Source organism: Onychomys torridus, chromosome 18 (assembly GCF_903995425.1).
Source record: "Onychomys torridus chromosome 18, mOncTor1.1, whole genome shotgun sequence".
Classification (NCBI taxonomy): domain Eukaryota; kingdom Metazoa; phylum Chordata; class Mammalia; order Rodentia; family Cricetidae; genus Onychomys; species Onychomys torridus.
In genome coordinates, this window is record NC_050460.1 from 65824307 (window position 1) to 65836764 (window position 12458).

At 50.7% G+C, this 12458-nt stretch overlaps 1 protein-coding gene across 1 annotated transcript; it reads left to right on the forward strand.

The window, feature by feature from the left end:
- The first annotated feature begins 803 nt into the window (after positions 1 to 803).
- On the forward strand, positions 804 to 11378 carry LOC118570018 (H-2 class II histocompatibility antigen, I-E beta chain-like). The gene is made up of 6 exons (XM_036168368.1): positions 804 to 923; positions 5959 to 6228; positions 9368 to 9649; positions 10314 to 10424; positions 10831 to 10854; positions 11149 to 11378. Exons 1-6 carry the CDS (start codon positions 824 to 826, stop codon positions 11160 to 11162), a joined length of 801 nt encoding a protein of 266 aa, XP_036024261.1. The 5' UTR covers positions 804 to 823; the 3' UTR covers positions 11163 to 11378.
- Positions 11379 to 12458: the final 1080 nt, after the last annotated feature.

Consider the following 12458-nt stretch of genomic DNA (forward strand, 5'->3'; position numbering starts at 1 on the left):
ATCAGCTCTGTGTAGGAGAGGTGAACACTCCTCCGGGGCTCAGACTGGTGAGTGAATGTCAGCCCATCTCAGAGCTGGCTCAGCGCTGCGGCCTGATTAATGTTTCAGTGGCAAGTGAATCAAGATTTAAAATAGCAAATAAAAAATCCTTTTAAAAAAGTATACATGTATACTTTTTATATGGTGTTTATTCTTTGAAAAAGTTATATATGTACACAATATATTTTGATCCTATTCACCACCGATACCTCTTTTCACCTTCTTCTGGGGCTCTCTCACTTTTCTCCCTACCCACCTCATTTCCTCTACTAAAAAAGTTAACAGCCCACTGAGTCCAGTTAGCACTGTCCATGTCCACGTGAGTGTGGGGCTATCCACCAGGGGACATGAGCTACCAACCAATAGCCACCCTGCCCCCCAAAACAACTATCCCTTCCTTTATTTGGTTCTTGGTTTGGTGGTTGGTTTGAGACAGGCTCTTACTCTGTAGACCAGGCTAACCTCTAACTCACAGAGACCCAACTGCTTCTGCCTCCCAAGTGCTGGGGTTGGAGGCTTGGACCACCAGGCCAGGCTGGGTGTGTTTTTAATGAAGAGAATAGCAAGTTTCAGAGGGGGACCTTCCTACTGAATCTCTAACCAGCAACTGATGATGCTGGTCTTCTCCTCCACTGATTGGCTGCTCACACTGTCTTTACCCATTCAGCACCAGAGCAGTGAATCCCTTGGCTCTTACTCTCCTGTCAATGGGTAAAGAGAGGACATAGTTTCTACTGAGTGAGCTTGTCTGCTCCTCCTGTTCTGCTCTCCCATCTCCTCCAGCATGGTGTGTCTGTGGCTCCCCAGAGGCCCCTGTGTGGCAGCTGTGGTCCTGACACTAATGGTGCTGAGTCCTCCCGTGGCTTTGGTCAGGGACCCCCGACGTAAGTGCACACCTCAGGGGCTGAGCTGCTGGGGTCGGGGAGGAAGGGGCTGACTTCTCACTGTCCAGGTCAAGTCACTTAATCTGCTGATATTTTCTGTGACCACCCACAGTCCTCACATGAAATCCAAACTGTTCCTCAGATAGGAGGCTGGCTGCCTGTGCTCTGAGATCTGTGTGAGAGTCCCCCGATGTCAGCCATTGCTTTCCAGTTTCTTCTAGTAACATCTCCATCCTTGTGACATAGTCCCTCAGGACCTCGGGAGGACTGATAATCATGATGTTAAATTAACCTCTTGCACAGGACTTGTCTTCATTGTGTTGAGCTATGCCAGACAATGAGGTTTCTCTTTAAAAATAGAACTGCATGTGTGCATTAGTATTCTATATTGTATGTGTGTTTCTGTTGTTTTAACTACAAAAACAGTCAAATATTGAAGTATCAAAAGATTCCTCTTAAAGCATCATGAAGTCACGGGAACAGGGAGGGTGTGCCAGGGACAATTTGTGTGTGTCCTCTGCAGGCTGTGAGGCCACTTCCTGGGCACCTGGGAGGCTGAGCCAGGACTCTGTCTTTCTCCCTCCCTGACTCCAGTGTCTGTGCAGCCTGTTCTGGTGTGGGAGCTCTGCGGGGTGGGGGTGAGTTCCCTTTCTCCTTGGGAGACACAGCAGCTGAGGCAGAGGTTCTCAGACCTGGAAACAGCTTTCTGGACGATGGGCATCTGTGGGCTGTCCTAAAGAACGTGAGGCCACTTTTGAGAACCCAGGGTGGGTTAGAGCCTATTTGATGTCTGTGATTTGAATCTATCTGTATTTCATTTTCTCCTATATCCTCTGTCCTGAGCCCCTTCAAAGGACCTGACTTTGCATCTTGTGACCTGCTTCTAGTTTCAAGATTCAAATATACACCACACACAGGAAAATCAAAGTCTGGGATCTGCATGTGGGATATAGAAGATGGGGTTCCTGGGGTTGGGGATTTAGCTCAGTGGTAGAGTGCTTGCCTAGCAAGCACAAGGCCCTGGGTTCAGTTCTCAGCTCTGAATAAACAAACAAAACAAAACAAATATATACATACACACACATATATATGAAGGCGGTGTTATTAACACTGCTAAGAGCGTGACCCCCAAATGCTGGGACTGTGGATGAGCCATCTGACCCCTCTGCGCTTTAACTGATGTCAAATGGGAAGAGATGATCTTTTTCATACAGCTGTTTGGGGATTGGGAGGGATGGGATTGGGAGGGATGGCCTGTAGAGACCAGGGCCTGCTGCCACACTGTGCTTCCTCTCTGTGTTATCATCTCACTCATCAAAGGACACACAGACTTCCAGAGTGCCTCTCACCTCATTGTCACACTCCACAGACCAGGCTCCTGCCCTTGCATCCTCCTCCTTCTCACAAACTATTCTGATGGCTTCCAACACTGTTGTTTTCCTCCATTTGGTCTTTCTATATAAATCAAACCCATTCTCCTCACTATGGTCATGGAGTCTCCAAACGCAGAGACCAGTGATTCCTCCTCTGATACTCTCAGCAGTCTTCCTCTCTTCAAGTTATTGTTGGTGTCAGTGACTGCCACAAGTATTTCCCCACGAGATGCACAAAGCTTCCTCACCTTCCAGTGCATTCGGGGAGATGATAAAGCCTGGTGCTCGCATGGACTTGAGTCACTGTTAACAGATCTCCTGGTCACTGAGTTAGATTAAATATGAAAATGAAAAAGTAGACAACTGTACAACATCTCTACCTATAGAAACTACAGAGGCTCACGTGACTGACTGACACCCTCACCGGTCCCTGGGGTCGCACTGGGCATTGAATTTAAAAAGATCTGGTTTGTGAATTCTCTGGAGCTGTCATTCAGATAAGAGATTGTGGGTCAGTGTTATGGTCGTGGTTTTCATTTCTGAAAACTTCTCCAGCCGTTTCCGATTAGTAACAATCCAGAAGCTCCCGTCAACCCCAAGGCTGCTGAGTGCGGCTCCTCTTCATCCCACAGCCTGGTCTCTCAGCTGCCGCCCTCACGCCCTGGGCACTGTGGCTCATGAACTCTGTTGGCTGGAGGCGTCACCTCAGCTGAGGTGCCCCCACACACACACTGGCAGTCACACATTCCTCCTCTGGCTCTCATCTGTGACACACCTTCATTGTCACTCCCCAGAGTGCTTCTCTGTCCCCTGTCACTCAAGCCTCCCTGTCCGTGGAGCCCCACCCTCTCCTGCTTGTTCCTCAGTCTCACAATTTTAAGCTCCAAATGGAGGGGGCGGGCATCTGTCTTCCCTCTTTGGATTCCCTGGGTAGTACAGGGTCAAGGCCAAGGGAGATTTCCTGTCTTCTACCTGGTGTGTTTAAGGAAGGGTCAGGAGTATGAGGGGTGGGGGGACTGGTGTCTTCTGAGCAGCTGAGTGCTGGGTTCCAGCTTAGCTCCAGGTGGGAGGTGCGGGATCAGAGAAGGCAGGTGCGGGATCAGTGAGGGCAGGTGTGGGATCAGAGAGAGGGCAGGTGTGGGATCAGAGAGAGGGCAGGTGTGGGATCAGAGAGAGGGCAGGTGTGGGATCAGAGAGAGGGCAGGTGCGGGATCAGGAGGGCAGGTGTGGGATCAGAGAGAGGGCAGGTGTGGGATCAGGAGGGCAGGTGTGGGATCAGAGAGAGGGCAGGTGTGGGATCAGGAGGGCAGGTGTGGGATCAGAGAGAGGGCAGGTGTGGGATCAGAGAGGGCAGGTGTGGGATCAGAGAGAGGGCAGGTGTGGGGTCAGAGAGAGGGCAGGTGTGGGAAGAGAGGGCAGGTGTGGGAAGAGAGAGAGGGCAGGTGTGGGATCAGAGAGAGGGCAGGTGTGGGATCAGAGAGAGGGCAGGTGTGGGATCAGGAGGGCAGGTGTGGGATCAGAGAGAGGGCAGGTGTGGGGTCAGAGAGAGGGCAGGTGTGGGAAGAGAGGGCAGGTGTGGGATCAGAGAGAGGGCAGGTGTGGGATCAGGAGGGCAGGTGTGGGATCAGAGAGAGGGCAGGTGTGGGATCAGGAGGGCAGGTGTGGGATCAGAGAGAGGGCAGGTGTGGGAAGAGAGGGCAGGTGTGGGATCAGAGAGGGCAGGTGTGGGAAGAGAGGGCAGGTGTGGGAAGAGAGGGCAGGTGTGGGAAGAGAGGGCAGGTGTGGGATCAGAGAGGGCAGGTGTGGGATCAGAGAGAGGGCAGGTGTGGGAAGAGAGGGCAGGTGTGGGATCAGAGAGAGGGCAGGTGTGGGATCAGGAGGGCAGGTGTGGGATCAGAGAGAGGGCAGGTGTGGGATCAGAGAGAGGGCAGGTGTGGGATCAGGAGGGCAGGTGTGGGATCAGAGAGAGGGCAGGTGTGGGATCAGAGAGAGGGCAGGTGTGGGATCAGAGAGAGGGCAGGTGTGGGAAGAGAGGGCAGGTGTGGGATCAGTGAGGGATTGTTGTGTTCTCAACTTTATACCCATATGGGACATTTTTTCCATTGGAGTCCTGGATCCAACAGCAGCATCCAGCCCTACCTGAGCAGGGGACACTTGCCTTCACCAAGAGTGTGTGACAGGAAAGCCCACAGGCTGTAGCCTACACAGGAACCACTGAGCAGTGCTGAGGGTGTGAGAAATAGTCTTCCCAGGAGGAGCACACCAATCAGTTATCCAATGTCAAAGGGTCAGCCCTGATGACATACATGCAAACAACATTCAGAGACTGAGAAGGGTGTGTTCAGGTATCTAGGAATGTATGTGCCTATACATATATGTGCACAACAACAGTTAATGACAAAAGAGACCTTGAATTTGAAAGAGAGCAAGGAGGGGGATGGAGGAGGACTAATGGGGAGGGAAAGAAAGGGATAAATGACGTAATTATACTGCAATCTCAAAAACAAAGAGTCCCACGGCCGTGTAAACACGTCTTAGGACAGGCCCCGTGTGCGGCAGTAGATGTTCCAACACAAACAGAACTCAGCGGTATCTCCGAGTATTTTGTGTGATGTCTTACAGGTCTTTTGCTTATACTGTATGGTTTCAGATTTTGTGGGGTTTTTTTTAATGTTATTTGTGTGTGTGTGTGTGTGTGTGTGTGTGTGTGTGTGTGTGTATGTATGTGTGTGTGTGTATGTGTGTGTGTATGTATGTGTGTGTTTGTATGTATATGTATGTTGTGTGTGTGTTGTTCTGTCCCATTTTTTCTTGTGTCTTAGTTGCCCATTTGTTTTCTAGGGGAAAGGAAGAATGTGGATTTGGATGGGTGGAGAGGTGGGGAAGACCTGCGGGGAGTTGAGAGAGGCGAAACTGTGATCAGAATATATTGTATGAGCGAAGTATATATTTAATAATAATAATAATAATAATAATAATAACAATAATAATAACAATAATAATAATAATAATGCAGAGGGAGATGAAATGACCCATCAACCTCTGCATCTACCCGGGATCTGGAGGTCATAGGTCAGGGCTAGGGACAAGTGTGGGCACCTCCTCGCCTGTTAAGGCTGGATGAGGTAAACTAGAGAAGCCATGATTGGTTGATGTCCATGGGGTCTCCCCTTTTCCATGCTAAACTGGTAGAGGAATGGATGTGGGGTTTGGAGGGGAGGGAGGAGGGGAGGGAGAGGAGACTGTGGTCAGGATGTAAAGGAAGGGAGGGAGGGAGGGAAGGAGGGAGGGAGGGAGGAAGGAGGGAGAGAGAGAGGGAGGGAAGGGGGAGGGAGGGAGGGAGGGAGGGAGGACTACACAGGAAACCCTGTCTCAAAAAAAAAAAAAAAAAAAAAAAAAAACAACTAAAAAACCAAGACTAAAACCAAAAAACCAAGAAACAGCAAGGAAAAAGGAAAGGAAAGGGCTGGGCGGTGTTAGGGAGGACTGCCCTGCCTCTCCTAGGAACTGGGGCGATTTCCCCGGAGCTCCTCCACCTCTCCCCTATTCACCCCGTCAACTTCTGCCCCGTGGCGTGGTGAAGTCCGCGGTGGCTGGGTGAGCCTGAGGGACGCGGGGACTCGGCGTCTTGTCACCAGAGAAGATCGTTCCTGTCTCCACAGCTCGGTTCTTGGAACAATTTAAATTCGAGTGTCATTTCTACAACGGGACGCAGCGCGTGCGGCTTCTGGTCAGATTCATCTACAACCAGGAGGAGTTCGCGCGCTTCGACAGCGACGTGGGCAAGCACATTGCGGTGACCGAGCTGGGGCAGCCCGACGCCAAGTACTGGAACAGCCAGAAGGAGCTCCTGGAGAGCAGGCGGGCCGAGGTGGACACTGTGTGCAGACACAACTACGGGGTCGGGGAGAGCTTCACTGTGCAGCGGAGAGGTGAGAAGTGACAGGAGTGAGGAGGGGGAGGGGAGGGGGGACTGTGAGGGGGCAGCAGGAGGGTGTGTGCATGTGCGTGGTGCATATATGTGTGCGTATGTGCGTGCATGAGTGTGTGTGAGTGTGCGTGTGTGTGTGTACGTGTGTGGGCATGCATGGGTATGTGTGCATGCATGTGTGTGTACAGCTGGTGTGTATGTTCCTGTCTGTGCATGCGTGTGTATATCTGTGCATGCGTGTGTGTACAGGAGGTGTGTGTGGGTGCATGTGTGTGTGTGCATGTGTGCACGTTTGTGTGTGTGCTTGCATGTGTATGTGTATGCATACGTGCGTGCATGTGTGTGCAGCAGGTATGTGTGTGTGCATGTGTATGTGTGCCTGTGCATGTGTGCATGTATGTAGCAGGTGTGTGCGTGCATGTGCATGTGTGTGTGTTCATTGGCATGAGTGTGTGCACGTTTGTGTGTATGTGTTCGTGTGTGTGTGTGTGTGTGTGTGTGTGTGTATGAGGGGTGGGTGTCTTGGCGTCAGCCATATACAGCCTTTGACTCTCGGGTGACATCTCGAATTTTCTCTGAGAAATCTACTTTTCTCTCCTCTCATTGGATGAGAGACCCAGGAGGTGGCTCTGCAGGTGCCTTGGGTGGAGTGAACTCAGGAGCCGCTGCTGTGTCATGAGGGACGAGCCCTGTGTTCCTTCCCTGTAGAGGGTGTGGAGTGAGTGAGATTCCCGGGAAACTGCAGGTCACAGCTGGGCAAGAGAAAGGCCTTGAGCAGTGGCTTCTGTTAGCTGGAGGCTCCAGCCAGACCCCAGAGTGGGGGTCCCTCTCCTCTCATGTCCCCGGGTGTCCCGGACTTTCCCTCCAGCCTGGGGTGAAACAAAGTGTGCTGTGCTCACAAACGCAGCTCACTGAGAACGCAGAGTCAGACTAAGCTGGGGGGGGTGTGTGGAGGGGGGCGTGATCTGTGAAGGAAGATTCCAGAAAGAACTGGACCTCTATAGGGCTGGGGACTCACAAGGGCTTCAGCGATGTGAGGAGGTTAGAATGTTGCAGATCCTCAGCCTAATTATAATTAAACTTGGCCTATCATTAGTCCCCTTAATTGCCATTCTTTGCCCACCCCTGTCTGTGCCTTGACATCCTTGACTACTGAGTGAAACCTTTTAGGATGTGTGGAATTTTCAGATACACAGTTTCCCCACTCAAAAGCCAAGACTATCATCACAGAGTACCTGAGGCTCATGGCCATGTTCCCCACTTTTCTGTGACCCGCCCACCTGATGCTTCCACAAAGCACTTGGAAAGTGTTTATTCATCAACTCCTTTGTTCTGTTACTATGGAAACATCGCAGAGCAATCATCATATCAAAACATGGAATTTGGGGTCATCCTACTCTGTATTCTTGGGCCAAGGTTACACATATTTGGCTCTAGATTCAACTGACCCTTGTCCCCTCTGAGGTGACACCTGAGTCACACACTGACCCATTAAAGGGCGCCTCTGGTTTTTCTGAGGCTTCTTAGGTCTAAATTCCCTGATGCTGTTTGTCAGTTTCCTTATTTACATATTTTACCTTATGGGATGATCCACCTTTAATTCATCATTTCCTTGATTAATTTGCTCACATTACTGTCCTGAAGCTGATGTGTTTACAGGTCCCATGTTCTTTCTCTGTGTCATGTGACATGTTTGCCTCATGATCCCTTGTTAGATCTGCTCTCCTGTCTGGTGTGCAGAGGCTGTGGTTCCAGGACCCCAGGGACACCTGACATCCAGACACTCAAGCCCCTTCTATAAAATGAGCCAGCTTGGCATGTGACCTGTGCAGGCGGAAGTTTCTGTCCCATTAGCAACTCCCAAACACCCAGCAGCCGCTTCCCAAATAATTGACTCAGAGGCTTAATATTAATTACAAACTGTTTGGTCTATGAATTACAAACTGTTTGGTCTATGGCTCGGGCTTATTACTAACTAGCTGTTACACTTAAATTAACCCTAATTCTTATCTATGTTTAGCCACATGGCTTGATACCCTTTCTCAGTCCGACATTCTCATCTTGCTTCCTCTTCATCTGCCAGGGGACTCCTGACTCTGTCCTTCCTCTTCCCAGAAGTCTCCTAGTCTGGTTACCCTGACTACACTTCCTGTCTGACTACTGGCCAATTAGCATTTTATTAAACCAATTCGAGTGACAGATCATTACAGTGTATAAGAGCATTACTCCACAGCAGACCTGTGTACCCACTCCTGGATACTTAGCCATGTCTGGGTTACTCAGGATGTCACTGGCTGCCCAGACAAAGTTCTGAATTTGACAAACTGAGGTTCTGTCCCCTCAGATGGCTTCAGCTTGTGAAAAGTTGAAGTAAAACCATCCAGAACCTTGTGTGGTGTCGAAAACCCCATTTCCAGATCTCAAGGTGGGGAGGGTCTCTTGACACAGCTTGAGCAGATTGTGGAGAAATGAACTGAACATAAGAAAAGAAAAGGAAGGCTTCTTTAAACCAGTTTTAAAGGACAGGAGAGATTGACAATAGCAGCCATGAGAATGGCTGGTACACTGTGCTGTCTAGACAAAACCAAGAGGAAAACGGCCCGGCTTCTTCAGGTCAGAGAGGATTCTCCCCAGTTGCTCATGCACTGCTCTGCAAGGGTCAGGAGCAAACCCCAGCACAGCCCACAGTCCTGCAGCTCACAACTGACAGGCCCCTGCTGAGGTGACTGTGAATCCCCAGGTAACAGGTGAAGAGAACATTGACCCAAGATATGGCAAAGCTGATTTATGTAGAGTTTGGCAGAAACAGATGAGTCCTGCCTCACACAGACCTGTCTCCATCTATAGACAAGAAGAGACAGAACCCAGGGACAGGCGGGTATACTTCCCCTGTTGGGAAAATGACCACATCTGGGAGATGAGCCTTTCTCTCCCTGCCAGGACGTTCACCTCCAGCTGCCGATTCCTCCAGGGAGTGGAGTTGACAGCTGACATGTGACAACAGACCCTAAGTCCTGGGACAACTGTGTTAGACTCTTAGTCCTGTCTGGACTCCCCTGGGTGGACGGAGGCAGACAGACAGACAACCTGGGAGGACACTCCGCCCTCATGACTTATTCTCACCTCCCTTTCTCCTCTAGTTGAGCCCCAGGTGACTGTGCACCCCACAAAGACGCGGCCCCTGGACCACCACAACCTCCTGGTCTGCTCTGTGAGCGGGTTCTACCCTGGACACATTGAAGTCAGATGGTTCCGGAACGGCCAGGAGGAGAAGACTGGGGTTGTGTCCACGGGCCTGATCCGGAATGGAGACTGGACCTTCCAGACCCTGGTGATGCTGGAGATGGTTCCTCAGAGTGGGGATGTTTACACCTGCCAGGTGGAGCATCCCAGCCTGACCAGCCCTGCCACAGTGGAGTGGAGTGAGTGGGAAGCTCCTGACCCTGTGAATCGCTGTCCATGGGAGTCTCATATCCTGTCTTACCCTGCCTGTCAGCCCTCTGACCCTGTGAATCCCCGCCCACTAGGGAGGGGCATGGCTTACCCTGCCTGTCAGCTTTGTCTGCCCATACACTGTTTCCACTGGTCTGTGCTGTCCTCTCCTTCAGCATGGCTCACAGGGGCAGGTGTGTGATGCTTTACAAGCACTGTTGCCCCCTGGGAGGTACTTATGCCACCACACACTCTTCTGAGCCTTCCAGTGACATCACCGCGTGGCCCTGGATGCAGCCTCTGCCTCTGGCTGGGTTGTTTCCACTGTTGCTCATGGTGACAAGCAGCAGCCCAGGTCATGGCTGACTTTAGGGACGTCCAATCTCAGCTCTGCCTTTGCTTAGGTCTGTCACCCTCAGGACTGTGGGGTCTCAGAGCTCAGAGGCTTCCTGTCAGCTCAGCTCAGGCAGCCATATTAAGTCTCTTCATGCTGTGAACCTCTGATGTTTGATTGATGTCAAACATCGCCAGGAGGGTTCGAGTCCAGCTCTTCTAGAACTTGCTTCTTCCCCGGTCTCAAAGCTCTGAATCCCAAGTTCTCAAGTGGAAACGGGATTTGGGGTGCAAACCTCTAAATGTGACCTACTTTCTCAGGGGCACAGTCCACATCTGCACAGAACAAGATGCTGAGTGGAGTCGGGGGCTTCGTGCTGGGTCTGCTCTTCCTCGGGCTGGGGCTGTTCATCTACTTCAGGAATCAGAAAGGTAAGCAGCCTGGTGGGGGCCAAGACTCCACAGCATTTCAGGGAAGACCGTGGCTCTGCTCTCGGGATGTCACTAGCCCTGTGACCTAAGGTTTCAGTGGACTCTGAACCCAACAGTCTGTTGTTACTGGATTGAACCCTAAGTAGTGATAACATATGGAGATGGGGAAGTTAAGGGGATTCTGACTTGAGAACTGGGAACAGAGCAAAAATGAAGAAGAGCCACTGGGCTGGTGTGTGGCTGAAGCTTCCTGGGCCCCTCTCTCTGTCCACACTCCCCTCTCCCCTGATTACTGTAGGCTGTGGTGCCAGAGGAATCTCAGGTAGCAGCTCAGAGTCTGGGGACATGCGTCTGTAGACATATCTGCCTCCATGCACTTACATGTCTATTTTGTTCTCTTTCCCAGGACAGTCTGGACTTCAGCCGACAGGTAACCCCCTCAGTCTTCCCTCAGAGACAGATCTGCTTTCCCTACAGTGTGGGCTGGGGTGTGATGGACCCCAGACAGAAACACTGGGGAAGGTGTAGATCCCAGGGTCTGGCCAGGCGGTTTGCACTGAGCCTTGTTCCTGCACTCACTGAAGGCCTGTGCTCTGAAGCAGCGCTGACTTGGGGCTTGAGAAGGTCCCTCTGCTCAGGTCATGCTGTCAGGAGAGGCCTGGGGTGGTGAGAGAAGCCTCTGCAGGGTTAGGTCTGGAAAGGCCACTGTCCCTGTGCTCTGCAGGACTCCTGAGCTGAGGAGAGATGACAAGGTTCAAGGAAGGAGCTCCCCTGTCTCCATGGCTCCAGTTCCTCCTTTGACAGTGCTTCCCCAGGACCCGGCTCCCCCTGGTTCTGGACCCTGCAGACCTGTGCTCCCTGATGGCTTGTTCAGCCCCTGCCTGGGCCTGCAGCTCCAGGACAGAAGTCCCCTCATCTGCCTACCTTGTCCACTGCTTTTTGTTCCCTGCTGCTTGTCTGGAGCTTCTGAACCAGCTGATGTCATGATGTTTTCTCACATTTTTCTCAAATAAACAAAAAATGAAAATCACCTGCCTCGTTGACTTTTAAGAAGAAACAGCAAAGAGAAAGGAATGACCTGCTGTAGGACGCTGTTTGTACAGGATAAGCATGGCTGATTGTATATAAGAAATAAAACTTCAGCATTATATATTTCTTGTTAATTAGAATATTTTTCTGAATTGGATTGAATTTGAAAGACAACACACAATCAGATCATACACAGTCGTTCAGGCACACAAGAAGGGAATCTGTGAGACACTGTCAGAGGAGGGAGATGCTGCTGGGGTCCTTGTCACAGTGTGGGTGAGAACAGTCAGGGCGATGCTCTGAGTCCCATGAGCTCCTTCCTTTGGTCTGTGGAGCAGCTGGATGGGAAGAGAAATGTTTGCATTGGTTGAGAATCTGGAAGGTTCTGCTGTGGGGTTCCACCTGATGAGGCAGTCTCATGTCACTGAGGTTTTCTTCTGTCCTCCACACATAGACTCACAATAAAACAAAACAGCAAAGCAAAAAAGTAAACCATTAAATACAGCAATTAATTCAATTATGATGAAACAAAGAAACGAAACAACATGATGGCTTTCAACGTTTATACGCTGGTCAGTTACTTCCGGAGGAAAACATGTTTCCTAGAGAAATCTCTAGAGAAAACAAACCTGTGAGGATCTGGGACGCGGCTCAGTGGATGAAAGCACAGGCTGTGTGATCCAATGGACCTGATCTCACTCCTGGAGCCCACACAAAGGTTAGAGGGACAATTTTCCAGAGTTGTCCTCCTAGACAGACAGACACACATTTTTTTAAATGGAATTTTTAAACTAAATAGAAAAAGGGGAAATGTGGAGTTTAAGGGTTGTTTTTACAGGATGCTAGAACATATATATCTATTTTCTTTCTTGCATGTATGCGCTCATGTGTGAACATGCAGGGGAAGCTGCAGACTCACACTTGTGTTCTCCTGAGTTACTGTCCACCTTCTTTTTGAGACACAGTCTCTCTGAACCTGGAAGGCACCAGTTGATCCTTCTGTCT